This window comes from Sus scrofa, chromosome 6 (genome assembly GCF_054392235.1).
Source record: "Sus scrofa isolate SSC_HxYL_T2T_F1_AM1 chromosome 6, Sscrofa_HxYL_maternal_Yorkshire_Landrace_v2.0, whole genome shotgun sequence".
In the NCBI taxonomy this organism is placed as follows: Eukaryota; Metazoa; Chordata; class Mammalia; order Artiodactyla; family Suidae; genus Sus; species Sus scrofa.
In genome coordinates this window covers 141,951,003-141,967,978 of record NC_139388.1, presented here as the reverse complement: position 1 = coordinate 141,967,978, position 16,976 = coordinate 141,951,003, and the positions used below count along the sequence as shown (strand labels likewise).

Sequence of the window (16,976 nt, the reverse complement as noted above, 5' to 3'; positions counted from 1 at the left end):
TGATGGGACCGGGAACCACCCGGGGGTGGATGGGCATGCGGGGTTGACGGTGATGGCGCACTGACTAGACTGCGCCTGCTCCACATGGCTCCGGTTCTGCGCCTGCGCGTTGGACTCCAGCCTGTGTCTCGCGTTGCTTGTTTTGGGGGCCTAGGGAAGAGGCGCTCAGAAAGCTGCTTGTGCCTGAGAGAGTTTGTGAGGATGCTGAGGCCTGAGAGTTCACCAGCCTCGCTTCCTGTACCTGGGGACTCCTCCCTATCCGTAGAGGTTCGACCCCAGGTTCCTCGATGCAGTCTGGGACTCCAGGAGACTCCTCAGAGCGGCCCTTCGGCTCAGGCTGCCTCTGTGTCCTCCCGTCCTGACACGTCTGGGGCTGCGGGCGACCGGAGCAGCAGCAGCAGTCTGCCCCCGCGCCCGCCAAGCGCTCTGCCGGCCCAAGGCAAGGATGCTGGTGTGAATTTCCGGAGGCTCAGGGAGCCGCCACAAAACTTAGGTTGGGGTTTGGCTGAAAGATGAGATCCAGGTCCTCTGGGAATGTGGTGGGTCTGAGTGGTTAAAGGGCTGGTTTTATGACAGGGCTGATGGCGGATGGCCGGGATCTAAGGCAGGCCGAACACCCAGAATAATGGCCCTTCCCGCCCCCACGTGACAGCTGAGGCGTTTGTGCCTGAGTGTGGTGATGGGAGTGGTGAAACTTGGTTCCTGAACTTGGCTCCAAGTCCTTCCAGGATGCCATGAAAATAGACTAAGTTTAACATTTCGTCTAACTCAGGTGGATATGTTTAGTATGAAAAATTATGTCTTTCACAGAGAGTTCAATGGGTTTATTTTGTATTCAGTCACCCTCCAGTCAGGGGCAAAATACTGTTTTCTACACAGCGTCGCAACTCAATGGTACGGTAACACGCCAAATCCACTGGTCATTTTTTTGTGTTATAAGGGGACTCCATTTTTCACAGCCTGGCCTTTCCTCTGGATTTAAAGTTCTTGATTGGTCTATTGACCTTTTTTTTTTTTTTTTTTTTGCTTTTTGCTTTTTAGGCCTGCACCAATGGCATTTGGAGGTTCCCAGGCTAGGGGTCTAATCGGAGCTATAGCTGCCGTCCTACACCACAGCCACAGCAACCCAGGATCCTAGCCTCGTCTGTGACCTACACCACAGCTCTCGGCAGCTCGGGATCCTTAACTCACTTAGCGAGACAGAACCTGCGTCCTCATGAATCCTAGTCAGATTCATTTCTGCTATGCCATGACAGAAACTCCTTAATCTGGTTTTCTTGATTTTACTTTCCCCTGTTTTTCTTCCATCTTCTAGAGAACTATGGTCGTCTTTGTTAGTCAGTTCCCAAAGTAGTGGTTCATCCTTGGAGGATTTTTCCTAGGCCACTTCTACCTGGATGTGATTATTACCACAGTTCAGGTCTCATCTATGCTCCAGATTCCTATTTCAGACTGTCTTGTGAGTTTTTTAGTGAGGAACCAGTGGATATCTTCAAACTCACTATATGATTAATTGAATTTATCTGTCTGTAGCTCTTCAGTCTGTTTTTCTCACTTACCTCAGTCATTGGGATACTCAGGAAACTTCAGTAATTCAAGTACTCCCTCACTATAACATCCAAATAGTTAAGAAGTCCTGTATTATTATTTATTACTATTTTGCCTGCACCCTTAACATATGGAAGTTCCCAGACCAGGGATCAAACCTGCACAGCAGCAGTGACAACATTGGATCCTTAACCAGTAGGCCACAGGGAACTCATAAAATTATCTTTTCGGTAATTGTCCTTTTCTCTCTGTGTGCTATTAAAGGCCCTTATAATTTTATGTCTGATTACTGCCTCAAACTTTCTTCCACACTATCTTACAGTGTCTCCAGAGTTATATGGAAAATGAAAATCTTATGTCCTTTGCTGCTTCAATCTGTGAGTCTATTTCTAGTTAAAAAATAATGCTCTTGGGGTTCCCTTGTGGCTCGGCAGGTTAAGGATCTGGCATTGTCACTGCAGTGGCTTGGGTTGCTGCTGTGGCACATGTTTGATTCTTGCCCCAAGAACTTTCGTGTGCCATGGATTTGGCCAAAAATAAAATAAAGTATTGAAACATAGCTATGTTCCTTCACTTACTTATTATCTATGGCTGTTTTCCTGTGATGGTGACAGAGTTGAGTTATGGTGACAGGCCATTTGGCCCACAAAGCCTGAAATATTCACTAACCAGCCCTTTTAAATATAGTTTGCTGCTCCCATGGTTTATAGTGTAGGAGAGGAGTGAAAGATGTATGTCAGGAAATAGATATTAATAGAAGCCAAAATAATAGATGAGACATCCAGAGAAAATGCATAATTTTGTGAGAGAAAGTAAAAAAGTGTGGAATCTTGGGAAGCCAACTATTAAGAGGCAGACAGAAGTAGTTTAAGGGGAATCAAGTGGTTGTCATGGAAATCAAGGGGAAGAGGAGAAAAGAGACCCAGTATATATGTATATTTATATATATTTAGGAAGTTCTATGTGCCAAGACATTATTTTAGGCTTTCAGATTTTATGACAACCCTATAAAAATAGGTAATATCTTATATCAGTAGGTAAGTAACTAAATAAGAAACAATCCAAGTGAGCCTAAAACTCTTTGTATACCAATTGCCTGGGAGGAGAGAATTTAAGTGAAAAAGTCAACAGAGGAAAAGGGTATTCATAATTACTATATAAAGTGAACATATCTGGTATATTTGAAGATTATTAGGGAGTTATGATTTTAGCAAGAGTAGTCACAGTGGGAGTTCCCATCATGGCACAGTGGTTAACGAATCCAACTAGGAACAATGAGGTTTCAGGTTTGATCCCTGGCCTTGCTCAGTGGGTGTTGCCATGAGCTGTGGTGTGGGTCACAGATGTGGCTCGGATCCCATGTTGCCGTGGCTCTGGTGTAGGCCAGTGGCTACAACTCCAATTAGACCCCTAGCCTGGGAACCTCCATATGCTGTGAGAACGGCCCTAGAAAAGGCAAAAAGACAAAAAAAGAGTAGTCACAGTGAACTTGTATAAGCAAAAACCATATAGCAAAAGTTTTCCTTATAATTTAGTACAAGATCATTTGTCAGTAATATTAAATTTGTCATAATTTTTATATTAAAATAATTACATGATACGGTTCTATATAAATTACGGAGATTAATACAACATTGCATAATTCTGAATCTAAGTACTGATATTTAATTTTTTTTTTAATTTAGGTTCATACTGTAAAAGCAAAAGATCTTATGCAGAAAACACATTTGCCTCAGATTTTACTCTTGGTACAAGCTCATCCTCTGCACGAGGTAGTACCTGTCCTCAAATGGTAAAAACTCCATTATCTGCTGGAAATCACCAGAGATCAGGTTATAAAAGTTGGACACCGCAGATGGAATATTCAGGTAAAGTGAATGAAATATTGACCTGGATGACCTTTAGAAACTTTTAAAGTTTTGTAAATTATAAATTAGGGTAGTTAATTTGAAATTATTTGTAGCTAATGTGGAAGACTGAATATTAAATACATCAATTTAGGAAGTTCCCATGTGGCACAGCGGGTTAAGGATCCGGCATTGCTGCAGCTGAAGCACAGGTCACAACTGCAGTGTGGCTTTGATCCCTGGCCCAGGAATTTTCATATGCCATGGGTGCAGCCAAAAATAAATAAAAAGTAAATACCTCAGTTTAGCCATATTCACAATTTGAGGCTAGATTAATAAGGCTACATAGTTTGTGATGTTGATACTGTTTGTTAATAAATGCAAGTCTACATTATTATTATTATTATTATTTTTTGCTTTTTTGGGCTGCACCTGTGGCACATGGAGGTTCCCAGGCTAGGGGTCTAATCAGAGGTGCAGCTGGCAGCCTATGCCACAGCCACAGCAACTTGGGATCCAAGCCGCGTGTGTGACCTACACCACAGCTCACAGCAATGCCAGATCCTTAACCCATGGAGCAAGGCCAGGGATCAAACTGCAATCTCATGGTTCCTAGTCATGTTCATTTCCACTGCGCCATGATGGGAACTCCCTACATTATTTTTTTATCATTCTGATTGAAAAAGAAAAAGCCCCTCCTTTTAATTTTTTTTTTTTTTTTTTTTTTGGTCTTTTCTAGGGCCACACCCTCGGCATATGGAGGTTCCCAGCCTCAGGGTCGAAACGGAGCTGTAGCCGCTGGCCTACACCACAGCCACTGCAATGCGAGATCCAAGCTGCGTCTGCGACTCACACCACAGCTCAAGGCAATGATGGATCCTTAACCCACAGAGCAAGGCCAGGGACCGAACCTGCAACCTCATGTTTCTTAGTCGGATTCGTTAACCACTGCGCCACGATGGGAACTCCAGAAAGCCCTTCCTTTTATATATAATGTTTATTTAAATCTAGAGGTTAATGCTGATAATTCTGTTGAATTTTTTTAATACTTAAATTTTAGTGTTATCTAAATCTAGATTTTCTTGAGGATAAAATGGATGAAAAAGGTCTACATGTGTAAATATTTCTTAGTTAAAAAGTATAAGAATGTGTACATTTACAAAATAATGACAAATTATTTTTCTGAGTGATTCTACCAACATATACTCTTACTAGCAATGTATGAGAGTTCTTGTTGACCTATATCCTATCCAGCATTTGGTACTGTCAGACTCCTTAATATTTACCAGTCTAGCAGCTGTAAAACACTACCTAACTAGAGTCTGAATTTGCATTTTCCTGGTTATAAATGAGGTTGATTATCTTTTTAAAATTGTCTCTCTTCTTTGCTGAACTGTAAACTCCATGAAGGCAGAGACTGTAGCAGACAAGATCCAGTCTGAAGTAGAACCATACTATGATTTAAACAGGGAAGATTTAATATAAAGAATTATTAAACTGTGATGAAATAGTAACTATAGGATATAAGAAAACATTATAAGGTACCCACGGGCAGGGGGCTCCCAAGAGATCATACTTCAAAGTGGGCCCCCTCTGTGGGCTGTACAGATCTCTTTGGAGAAGGGGGATAATCAAGGCCATTTCAGTAATTCCTGCAGATTTGCCAGGCTGGAGCTGGTCTACTATCCAGGGCAAACAGGAAACAGGCGGGGTGGATGAATTATAGCTGCTGTCTGGAAAATGGCTGTGCAATGGGAGTGGGCTCTGGTGTGGGTTGGAGTCTTGGAAAACAGTCTCCCTCTTGGGAGGGTGGTGGTATCAAGAGGACTGTGGAAGACAGACTTGAGGAGAGAGTGAAAGAGCAGAGGGGATTAGTATGGGCAGGAGGCCTAGACTGCAGGATTTCTCTATTGAGAGGGTCTCAGGAAGGTTGTTATAGGCTGTGGCTGTGATCACCCAAGAACCTGACATTCTGGGTGTGTAGCTGGGCACGTCACCGCTAGGTGTCCTCAGACCTACACTGCTAATCCACCATGCTGCAGTGGAAACTGAAGGAGAGCCCTTCATCCTGAAAGGTCCCTCCACTGCCCTCAACTGAGAAAACTTAATGTTATGCACACTTTAAAAAAGAAATGCTTATAGGAATTCTGTCCATTATTGCAGAGCTTATGTTGAAGTGTGAACTTGGATCTGAGTGACAATAAATTGATAACTGGCATAATCCTTCGGCTATTCAACTTCCATACATGTCATTCTACACACATTTGAACTTATTTATAACAACAAAGTGATTCTGTTTTTCTACCTAACGGGATATGTACATCTATACTGAGGCAGTTCTCACTCTTTCCTAAAATAAGATTGACAGACTCAACAGTCATTGCATATTGATTACTTCAATTTCAGTCATGGTCCACTGAATATTCTGTTCTAAATTGTATAGTTAGCATTTAATAACTTGTACAAAAATTTTTTGAAATTGAAAAGAGAAAAAGTGGTTACTTTATACAAATGAACGTGCATGTAACAAAGAATAGAGAAAATAGCCAAAGCTGCTGTAGTTTTTGCTTCTGTAACTGGTCATGAGATTATAGTTGATATCTATGGCTTCCTTCTTTCACAACCCATCCCACATTTCCCTTATCTGCAGCAGTAAAGGTGGAATGACTTTCATTCCTGAAGGGTCTGAGTCCTTAGTCATTCTGTCTCTTTTTGGGTTGCTATAGTTTTCTATTAACCTTTACTATTGGAAATACTAAGAGGTGCCTTAGAGAATACCCTGGCTTCCACACATAGTCTGCTTTGCCTCCATTGTGAATAGCAACATGATATCCTCTTGGCAATCAGGATTGACCACTCCATCCACATATAACCCCCCCCCCCTTTTTGCCTGTTGGTTCAGTGGCATAAATAAGGAGCCCCAAATGGGCAGGTGGTAGTCTCATCTTCCAGTTCAGTAGAAACATTGTTGTCTCACCTGGTGGAACCAATAACCTTGTGGAGACTAAGATCTCCAAACCAGCAGAGCTCAAAATTGCTAGAATGGGAAGCAAAAATTCTTTAGGTGGATTGGTAGGTATAATAGTGAGAATAAGCTACTCCTGTTTTCTCCCCTTGATTCTTGGACCTGTGTATTCTTTTTTTTTTTTTTTCCTTTGTCTTTTTAGGGCCGCACCTGGGGCATATGGAGATTCCCAGGCTAGGGGTCTAATAGGAGCTGCAGCTGCTGGCCTATGCCACAGCCACAGCAACGCCAGATTTGAACCCTGTCTGTGACCTACACCACAGCTCATGGCAACGCTGGATCCTTAACCCACTGAGTGAGGCCAGGGATCGAACCTACAACCTCATGGTTCCTAGTTGGATTCGTTTCCGCTGCACCACGACGGGAACTCCTGACCTGTGTATTCTGGTTATGAAGAATATAGTATCTGTGATTCAAAGTATAAATCACTTTCTGCAAGAGAGAACCCCATTCTGTTGTCTCCCAATTGGTACTGTGACTGAGTTTTCAGTAAATCATTTTGCCTTTTGACTAAGCAAGACATTTCTGGGTGATGGGGTATGTGGTAAAACTAGTTGATTCAGTGGGCCGGAGCCCATTGATGTATTTATTTCCTTTGCTGGGAAGCAAGTTCCTTGATCAGATGCAATACTGTGTAGAATGCTATGATGATGGATAAGCACTCTGTGAGCTCACTAGTGATGATGCTGGCAGAAGCATTATGGGCAAGGAAGGCAAATATGAATATGTGTATGAATATGAATAGAATATGTGTTTATTCCAGTGAGGACAGATATCTGCTTCCTCCTTGATGGAAGAAATCCAATGTAATCAACGAACCACTAGGTGGTGTGTTTTCCCCCTGGGGAATGACGCTATATGGGACATTTAATGTTGATCTCTGCTGTTGGTAGATTGGGCATTCAGCAGTAAGGTTAACCAGGTCAGCCTTGGTAAGAGGGAGTTCATGTTGTTGAGCCCATGCATAGTCTCAATTCTTGCTACCATGGTTCATTTGTTCACCAGTCTATTGAGGAAACCCTGGGGTGGCTTGGAAAAGAGGCTAATTGTCATTAATAGAATGTATCATTTTGTCCACCACTATTAAGAGTCTCCTTTACAGCAGATGCCCTTTGGCGAGCATTCACTTGAGACAAACATTTTCAAAGTCAGTGCTCATTCTAAAAGATTCATCCACATTCTTTTCCTAAACTTTCCTTGTCACTGTCTTCAAGGACCTGTTCCTTCCAAGTCCCTGACCATCTTGCTAAACTATGAGCAACTGCTCATGAATACTTCTAACTGTACTTCTGGTTATCTGTCATACTAAGGAGTTTCTTAGTAGAAAAACAATGGAAGAAATTATAAAGGAAAAGATTATGTATACAAAAATAGAAATCTTTGTGATAGCAAAAAAGCAAGATTGGTGGAGTTCCCATCATGGCCCAGTGGTAACAAACCCAACTAGTATTCTTGAGGACACACAGGTTTGATCCCTGGCCTCACTCAGTGGGTTAAGGATCTGGTGTTGCTGTGAGCTGTGGTATAGGTTGCAGAAGTGGCTTAGACTTGGCATTGCTGTGGCTGTGGCATAGGCCGGCATCTGCAGCTCCAGTTCAACTCCTAGCCTGGGAACTTCCATATGCTGCAAGTGAAGCCCTAAAAAGCAAAAAAAAAAAAAAAAAAAGCAAGATTGGTAGCATCCATAAATTATTGTCATTGATTTACAAAATCCTCAATCAATTATTGTCACTGATTTTACAAAAGCAGGCTGAAAAACTAAGGCCTGTAAAAATTGTGTAAAAAGGATGTAAACATCTCAAGATATAGAAAACAAATGGATATATTAAGTGATGTTCTGTTTGATAGTAATTTTTAAAAATATAAATTTATGCATCAATCCATTAAAACAGCTAATAATAACAATAATAATACATATCAGAAGTTAATACCAGTAAGGATTCATTAAGATTGGTTTTTCTCATAGACTGCTAATAGAATTAAAAATTGATACAATTCTGATAAGAAATTTGACAGTATATGCAAGTTCCCATCATGGTTCAGTGGTTAGCGAATCCGACTAGGAACCATGAGGGTTAGGGTTTGATCCCTGGCCTTGCTCAGTGGGTTAAGGATCCAGCGTTGCCTGTGAGCTGTGGTGTAGGTTGCAGACGTGGCTTGGATCCCATGTTGCCGTTGCTGTGGCGTAGGCCAGCAGCTACACTCTGATTAGACCCCTAGCCTGGGAACCTCCACATGCTGCACCTGCGGCCCTAGAAAAGACAAGAAATAAATGATGGTTTTCCTTTTTTCCAGCAATTAGACTACTAAGGATCCACTTTAGGGAAATAAGAAAAGACCCAGAAAAAAGCTTTATGTACTGTGATGCTCATATATACCTAACTTACAACAGATAACAGTGTAAATGTTCTTTTAATGGAGTTCCCTTGTGGTGCAGCAGGTTAAGGATCTGACATTGTCACTGCAGTGGCTCAGGTCCTACTGTGGTATGGGTTTGATCCTTAGCCCAGGAAATTCCACATGTCATCGGTGCAGCCAAAAAAAAAAAAATATAAAGTTTAAGGGAGATGTTTTCTAAGTGTACTGAATTTCCAAACACTGGAATCCAGTTAGCTTCCAGTTATAAATGGGAAGGTTGGGAATTCCCACTGTAGTGCAGTGAGTTAAGGATCTGGCATTGCTGCAGCTGCAATGTTGTAGTGCTTCAGCTTAGATTCCATCCCTGGCCCAGGAATTTCCATAAACCTCGGGTGACGTCAAAAGAAAAAAAAAAAAAAAAAGAGAGAGAGAGAGAAGGTCATATTTGATTGCAGAACTTTAATTGACTTCTGTAGATCGAATATAAACTCAATCACCATGTGTAATAAGGCTTTCATGGCAAAAAGCGTTCTGAGATTTAGACACAATAGATTTTTCTTTTTTTCCTTTTTAGAACCACACCTGTGGCATATGGAAGTTCCTGGGCTAGGGGTCAATAGGAGCTGCAGGCCTGTGTACACCACAGCAATACCAGATCCCAGCTCTATGCTGCAGCTGTGGCAACACCAGATCCTTTAACCTGCTGAATGAAGCCAAGGACCAAATCTGCATTCTCTTAACCCACTAAACCACAACAGGAATTCCTACACACAATAGATTTTTGAATGAACTCTTAAGTTGACTGCTGACTAAGCGTAAATGTTTACATAATTTTGTAGGTGTTATAATAGGAGATAGAAATAAAAAAGGTATTCTAGACTAGTGAGGGAAAAAAGAGAAGAAAAAGATATGTTAAAGAGTTGAAAAAGGAGTAAAAGACAATTTTTTTTTTTGTCTTTTCTAGGGCTGCATCCATGGCATATTGAGGTTCTCAGGCTAGAGGTCTAATCTGAGCTATAGCCGCCAGTCTATGCCATAGCCACAGCAACGCCAGATCCAAGCTGCATCTGCGACCTACACCACAGCTCACGGCAACACTGGATCCTTAACCCACTGAGCAAGGCCAGGGATCGAACCTGCTACCTTATGGTTCCTAGTCGGATTCGTTATCCACTGAGCCACGACGGTAACTCCCCAGTTTTGTTTTTTGAAAATAAAATTTTAGATATATTTAGTCTGACATTTTTTTGAATCCACGATTAATTTGACATGCTTTACATAACTCTTCTATATTGCATTTAATTCTTATATCAACTTTATGGAAAGATGTGGTATTTCTAGTTTGCAGATAAAGAAATGGTTGCTTTAGAAAGATTAAACTACTTACATGCATATTTATGGTTTGTAAGGCACAGATCTCAAAATCACTAATTTTTGTCGAGGTTAAGAGCACCAGGTCTGGAGCCAGTCAGCCTGTGTACAAATTTTATCAGTTCCATTCATGCCTCAGTCTCCTTAGAAGTAAATGGAGAAAATAACGATGCCTATTGATAGAGCTGTTGTGACAATTCACTAAGTTAATCCAAGTAAAGAACTTAGAACATTCTTGGCACATTAATAAAATATACAACATTATACAGGTATCTCATAATTGGAGTTTATAGTTGTATAATGTTTTATACTTTATAAAATACATTCATATGTATTATCTCATTTGATCCTTCAGCCACCTCTTGAGTTAGAGTAGTTATTACATTATATTTTGTGATTTATGATTATTATGAAATAATTTGCTCAAATTCATATAACTTTTAAATGATGATACATAATCTATTTTCTGATCCCAAATTTATCATGTCATTCCAACAAAGTATAAAATAAGACAATGCATAAGATTATTATTTCTAAACGTGAGGCTAAGCTTTGGCAAAATATTTAGATAATTAACATTTTCCTTTGGTCTGGATATGAAAATTTATTTTTTGATGATCAAAAGAAAATTTTTTCCTTGGATATTGATAGTTGTGTCTAGATTTGTTGCTTTGAGATCTTGTGAGAAAGAACTTGAAAGTATTATTATAATGTTTATAAATTTTCTTTTAAAAAATTTTTAACAGCTACATCCTCATCTGCAGTTTCTGCGCACTCTCCATCAGTTGTTGTAGCCGTTGTAGAAGGGAGAGGACTTGCCAGAGGTGAAATAGGGATGGCAAGTATTGATTTAAAAAGCCCACAAATTATATTATCTCAGTTTGCAGACAACACAACATATGCAAAGGTAAGAATTTTTACTCCTAGGAAATGGTTCATCTAGAGGGCATCATGCACATTTTCACATCAATGCTTTCCTAATTAGTTGACTTTTTGGTAGAATAAAGGTTATTTATTATACAACCAATATAGATTACTCTGACCTAAAATAAATTGTTTTAATCTGATCTTAATTTTTAATATTATTTCGTTCTAAAATAACATGTTTTGCTGTTACTTGAATATTCCAAATTAATATTCATTTCTAAAGTTAGTATCTTCAATTTAATAATTCCTGGATTCATTCCAAAGATAGTAAATGTAATAGTGCTATCTCCAACGGGTTGTTTCCATTGAATTGTATTTTAAATTTTATTTTCCAGAGATAAGGGAAACTGGTGTATTAGATCAGTCATAATTTAGTCTCTCAACTTCTTGCTTTTGCTTTCTATCACTTATTATTAATTTGGGCCACTGGCCTGTTGTCCTGGGAATTTGTGTGACTTAGGTAGAGATAGTCTATTCCTGATCTCTATATTCTAAAAAGTTATTTGACCCAATTACTGTTATTAAAATATTAAGTTCTATGTTATTTTTAATTTTTTATTTTTCTTTATTCCTTTTCCTAATTCCCTTTTATGGTTCCCCAGTGTGTAGGCTTCTTTTTACCACCTAATAATTAATTTTTTTTTTTTTTTTGGCCTTACCCGCAGCACATGGAAGTTCCCAGGCCAGGGACTGAACCTGAGCCACAGCCACAGCCATGACAATGCTGAATCCTTAACTGCTAGGCCATCAGGGAACTCTAATAATTAATTTTTTAATATACCTAACAACCTAAGTGGTATCAGTAGTGCATATTAACTTTTTATCTGGGTATTGAACATTTTTATGAAATTTAAAAATAATAGGATAAAAGTTTTTTAAAAAGAGGAATGTTCTGGCATATTTTTTAAGAATTTCTGGAGTTCCCGTCGTGGCGCAGTGGTTAACGAATCCGGCTAGGAACCATGAGGTTGCGGGTTCGGTCCCTGCCTTTGCTCAGTGGGTTAACGATCCGGCGTTGCCCTGAGCTGTGGTGTAGGTTGCAGACGCGGCTCGGATCCCGCGTTGCTGTGGCTCTGGCGTAGGCCGGTGGCTACAGCTCCGATTCGACCCCTAGCCTGGGAACCTCCATATGCCGCGGGAGCAGCCCAAGAAATAGCAACAACAACAACAACAAAAAAACAAAAAAAAAACAAAAAAAAGAATTTCTGTGTCTAGGAGTTCCTGTTGTGGCGCAGTGGTTACCAAATCCGACTGGGAACCATGAAGTTGCGGGTTCAATCCCTGCCCTTGCTCAGTGGGTTAAGGATCTGGCGTTGCCGTGAGCTGTGGTGTAGGTCGCAGACGCGGCTTGGATCCCGCGTTGCTGTAGCTCTGGCGTAGGCCGGCAGCTACAGCTCCGATTCGACCCCTAGCCTGGGAACCTCCATATGCCACAGGAGCGGCCCAAGAAATGGCAAAAAAAAAAAAAAAGAATTTCTGTGTCTAGAATAATAGTCTTAGTTCTAGACTAAGAAATGCACCTTATATTGTAAAAAGCAATTATAAAGTAGATAAAAGGCAGTTATAAAATAGATGTTTCTCATCTGTGTTTCTGTACTTTTCAACTTCTGAGTTGTATCGATATAGCCATGTTGATGAATCACCATAGTTAAACTGTTGAATCTTTATGTTTTTCAAGGAGATGAATAAAATACTGAGTAGAAGAATTTATTTTAAAAAAATCTTTTTTTAGGAATACATATTTGATAAGTTCAAATTATTTGGGGGCTTAGAGCTGATACAAACTACTGTGAATAAAATATAGCCTATCTTTATGATAATATTTTGTATTTATAATTTTATGGGATGTGTGTTTAACATATCATCATTACAAATACATAGGACAATTGTGATTTTGTATATCTCTGAATTAATTATAAGTACTTGTCTCTTAGAAAAATATGAAACTTTTTTTTGTTTTAGAGAATTCTAAACTTACATTTAAGAAATTGTTTATTCAAACAATTTTAGGTGATCACTAAACTCAAAATTTTATCACCTTTGGAAATAATAATGTCAAATACTGCTTGTGTTGTGGGGAATTCAACCAAGTTGTTTACCCTTATCACAGAAAATTTCAAAGTAAGTGATTTTTATTCTTATTTACTTAAACTCCATTTTATCCTATGCTGAAGAACAGTAATTTGAACAATTTTATGTTTACGCTGAAGTACTCACTAAAAACAAGTCCTAAGGGGAACTATTAATGCATAAAATAAAAATGACAGGGAATCCAGAGTTCTCTTGTGGCACAACTGGTTAAAGCTCTGGTGTTGTCACTGCAGCAGCTCCATTGCTGCTGTGATGCAGGTTCAGTCCCTGGCCTGGGAACTTCCACATGTCATGGGTACAGCCAAAAAAAAAAAAAAAATGCAGTTATTTGATTTGGCACCCTTGATGTATTTTATTTTTAAAATTTTTGAAGTTTTATGGCCACATCCATGGCATATGGAAGTTCCTGGGCCAGGGATTGAATCTGAGGCACTGCTGAGATCTGCGCCACAGCTGTGTCAATGCCAGATCCTTTAACCCACTGTGCTGGCCCAGGGATGAAACCTGCACCTCCACAATGACCTGAGCTGCCACAGTCAGATTCTTAAACCACAGTGCCATGGTCAGAACTCCGATATATTTTCAACAAAAAGAAAAATGTTTTAGGTAAGAAGAGGGTTTCCCAGAGTGTACAGGAGGCAGACCCTTAGAGAAAGTGTGGATTTCCTTAAGTATAGCTTCTTGAAAGCTAGTTATTGTGGTGCTGGGCTAGTTGAAGTTCTTATTCTTCTAGGGGATAGCAGCTATTAGCAGGTATTTTTTCTTTTGAAGAATTTGATCTGTATTATAGAATTGTTGCAGCTTCTCCTGGCAGCATGTCCTATCTCACAGCTTTCTACTTCAGTCTCCATCTGTGGGACTGGGGCAGGGGAGTGCTTTGGAACCTTATTCAGCCAGTGTTCTGCCTTTCAGTAACGGCCTTTCCACCACGTAGTTTATTTCTTCCCTCTAGCAAATCTCCCTGCTTTGTGGAATGGAGGTTGTGGTTCCTAACGCATTGCAGTTAGAATAATTCCTGAGGAGTGCAAATATATATATATATATGTATATATATACATATATATATATATATATATATATATATATGTAATCTTTTTAGGGCAATACCTATGGCATATGGAGGTTCCCAGGCTAGGGGTTGAATCGGAGCCATAGCCACTGACCTACATACGCCCCAGTCATGCCAGATTCGAGCCTCTTCTGTGACCCATACCACAGCTCACGGCAACACTGGATCCTTAACCTACTGAGTGAGGCCAGGGATTGAACCTGTGTCCTCATGGTTCCTAATCAGATTAATTTCCCCTGAGCCATGAGAGGAACTCCTGTATATTCCTAATATATTCAATATCTATAGTCATATAAGTTTTCTTGTGTTCTTAGAGATCCTACATAGATCAGTTATCTTTGACTCATTGCTGGAAATGATCCCTGCTGTAAATCTGTTGTTGCTATTAGACAAGACTTTGTATCTATCTTTTTCATTCACTACTTCAGACTTTTTTTCATCACCCTTATTTATGTATAACTCTCCATATACTTTCATTATTTTGTTTTGATTAAGCATCCTAAGTCCTTTGGTTGTAACAGAAATTTAAGTAACTTAAGAGGAAATTCTTTATCGTCTTATGTAACTGGGAAGCCAAATGGTTAGATAGATCCTATTCCTGCTCTCATCCCTACCATCATCTCCCCTTCCTTCCTTCCTTTCTCTGCAAATAGGAACCTCAGTGAGGTTTAAGACAATGATTGCTGCAGTTCTCGTCATAGTGTAGCGGAAACAAATCCGACTAGGAACCATGAAGTTGCAGGTTCGATCCCTGTCCCTGCTCAGTTAAGGATCTGGCGTTGCCATAACCTGTGGTGTAGGTGGCAGATGCAGCTCAGATCTGATGTGGCTGTGACTGTGGCTGTGGTCGGCAGCTGTAGCTCTTATTGGAACCCTAGCCTGGGAACCTCCATATGCTGCAAGAGCGGCCCTAAAAAAAAAAAAAAAAAAAAAAAAAAAAAAAAAAGATTGCTGATAGCTTGAGGCTGTTGTCCTTTCAGCTTAGCCAACTGAGAGAAAAAATAATTTCTTTCTTCCTGTATTCATATATGACTTCTAGAGAAGAACCGTGACTATTCCTGCTTTGTTCATGCTCCCACAGTTAATCACTGTTTCTGGGAATAGAAGCTCTATGATTAATTAATCCCAGGTCATTTGCTTTTTCTGTGGGGTACAGAGTACTGCAATTGGCAGTCCTACATGGACAGAATCACATAGAACGTGGGATAGATGAACCTGTTTAAGCTTCAGTTTTTATTCTTCAGTAAAATAGGGGCAATAATGGTATCTACCTCCTAGAGAACTGATGTTTCATACAGGATTATCAGAAATGGTCACATTGATAAGGTTACATTTGTGTAAAGCCCTGAAGGGAGTGAGAGAGAGAGAGCCATAGAAGTATTTAGTATAAAGGTATTATAAGCAGAGGGAAGAATCAGTGTTATTATTATTATTATTGCACTTACCATAAAAAGACCTTCATTAAATAAGAAGTAATTTGAAGTGAAAGGAACATGGACCTCATAGTCAAATAAATGTAAATTCAAGTCTCAGGTCTGGCACATATCAATTGTATGATATTAGAAAGGTTACTTGACTTTTTTTTTTTTTTTTTTGGCTGTACCCCTTGGCATATGTAAGTTCCTAGGCCAGGATAGAACCCACACCACAGCAGTGACCCAGGCCACTGCAGTGAAAATGCTGGATCCTTAACCCACTGCACCACAAGGGAACTCCAAAAGTTACTTGACTTTTCAGAATTTGACTTAGAAAAAAATTGTAACTAATACAAGACCTACGGTATTATTATTTTTTGTTGTTGTTTTTTTAAATTTAATTTTTATTTTTTTTACAGAATAACATACATATATTTAAACACAATTACATTCACACAATTATTATATCATGGATCTTAAGAAAGAGATAGAGTGACTCCCTCTGGAGAAATGAAATGGAAAATAGGCTGAGACAAATAGGAAATTTATTCTATACTTTATCCCATTTTGTATGGCTTTCACCTTTACTATGTAGTATTATCTATTACATTTCAATTTTTCTTTAAAAATTAGCATTATATAACAATTGTGTATATTATGCAACTAAAATTTATAAAGAAGAAAGTCATATACCATTAAATATTTTATATAGCATAATAAAAATAATAACTGGTAAGAATAACAAAAATAGTACACCCTCTGAAAATAACTAAAATATAAAATGCATTAATTGGTTAAAAAACAGTGTAACTATATAAATATGTCCTCACAATTTGTTACATCTTATTGATTCTTCAATATAGGCATTACACCATTCTAGGTGATCTGATAAACAAGACATTATAGACCTTACATTGTACCATGGAGATAAATGGTTATTAATAATACAGTTGTAGAACTGCATTATTTAATCATACAGTTGCATTATTTAATTATAATTATCATAAATTCTTTGATGGAGAGGAAATCAGAATCAGATCTAAGAAGACTTCAGCATTCCAAGAATGATGTCAAATGACCCCCTTCATGGTGGATTAAGCACTTATTTACTATGTGATGTGTTTCTTCTCCAGAGATTCCTTGTTTGTGTATCAATTGTAGATTTTTGGTTTGCAGTTATTCTGAAGTTTTGATGTAAGAGTCTATATGTGTACGAGATTGTTTTAACTTGTTGGTCTCTTAATTGCAAGTTCATCTCCAGTGTCCTGCATTTGTACCCACCTCTTCTCATGATTTCTGATTTTGGTGGTATAATTGTGCATGGA

General features: G+C 39.2%; 1 protein-coding gene across 3 annotated transcripts in view; it reads left to right on the top strand.

The window, feature by feature from the left end:
- Window positions 1–118: 118 nt before the first annotated feature.
- MSH4 (mutS homolog 4) overlaps window positions 119–16,976 on the top strand; it is a 181,757-nt gene continuing 164,899 nt past the window's right edge. For 2 of the 3 annotated variants that reach the window (XM_084964674.1, XM_021096463.2), the window contains exons 1-4: window positions 119–439; window positions 3,234–3,416; window positions 10,896–11,056; window positions 13,087–13,197. Coding sequence is in view for 1 of the 3 variants with exons in the window: in XM_021096463.2 (XP_020952122.2) it covers window positions 202–439; window positions 3,234–3,416; window positions 10,896–11,056; window positions 13,087–13,197 (693 nt within the window). In the remaining 2 variants the exon portion in view is untranslated. Of the gene's footprint in view, window positions 440–3,233; window positions 3,417–10,895; window positions 11,057–13,086; window positions 13,198–16,976 lie in introns of those variants that run through there. The other variant, XM_084964673.1, reaches the window with a different exon arrangement.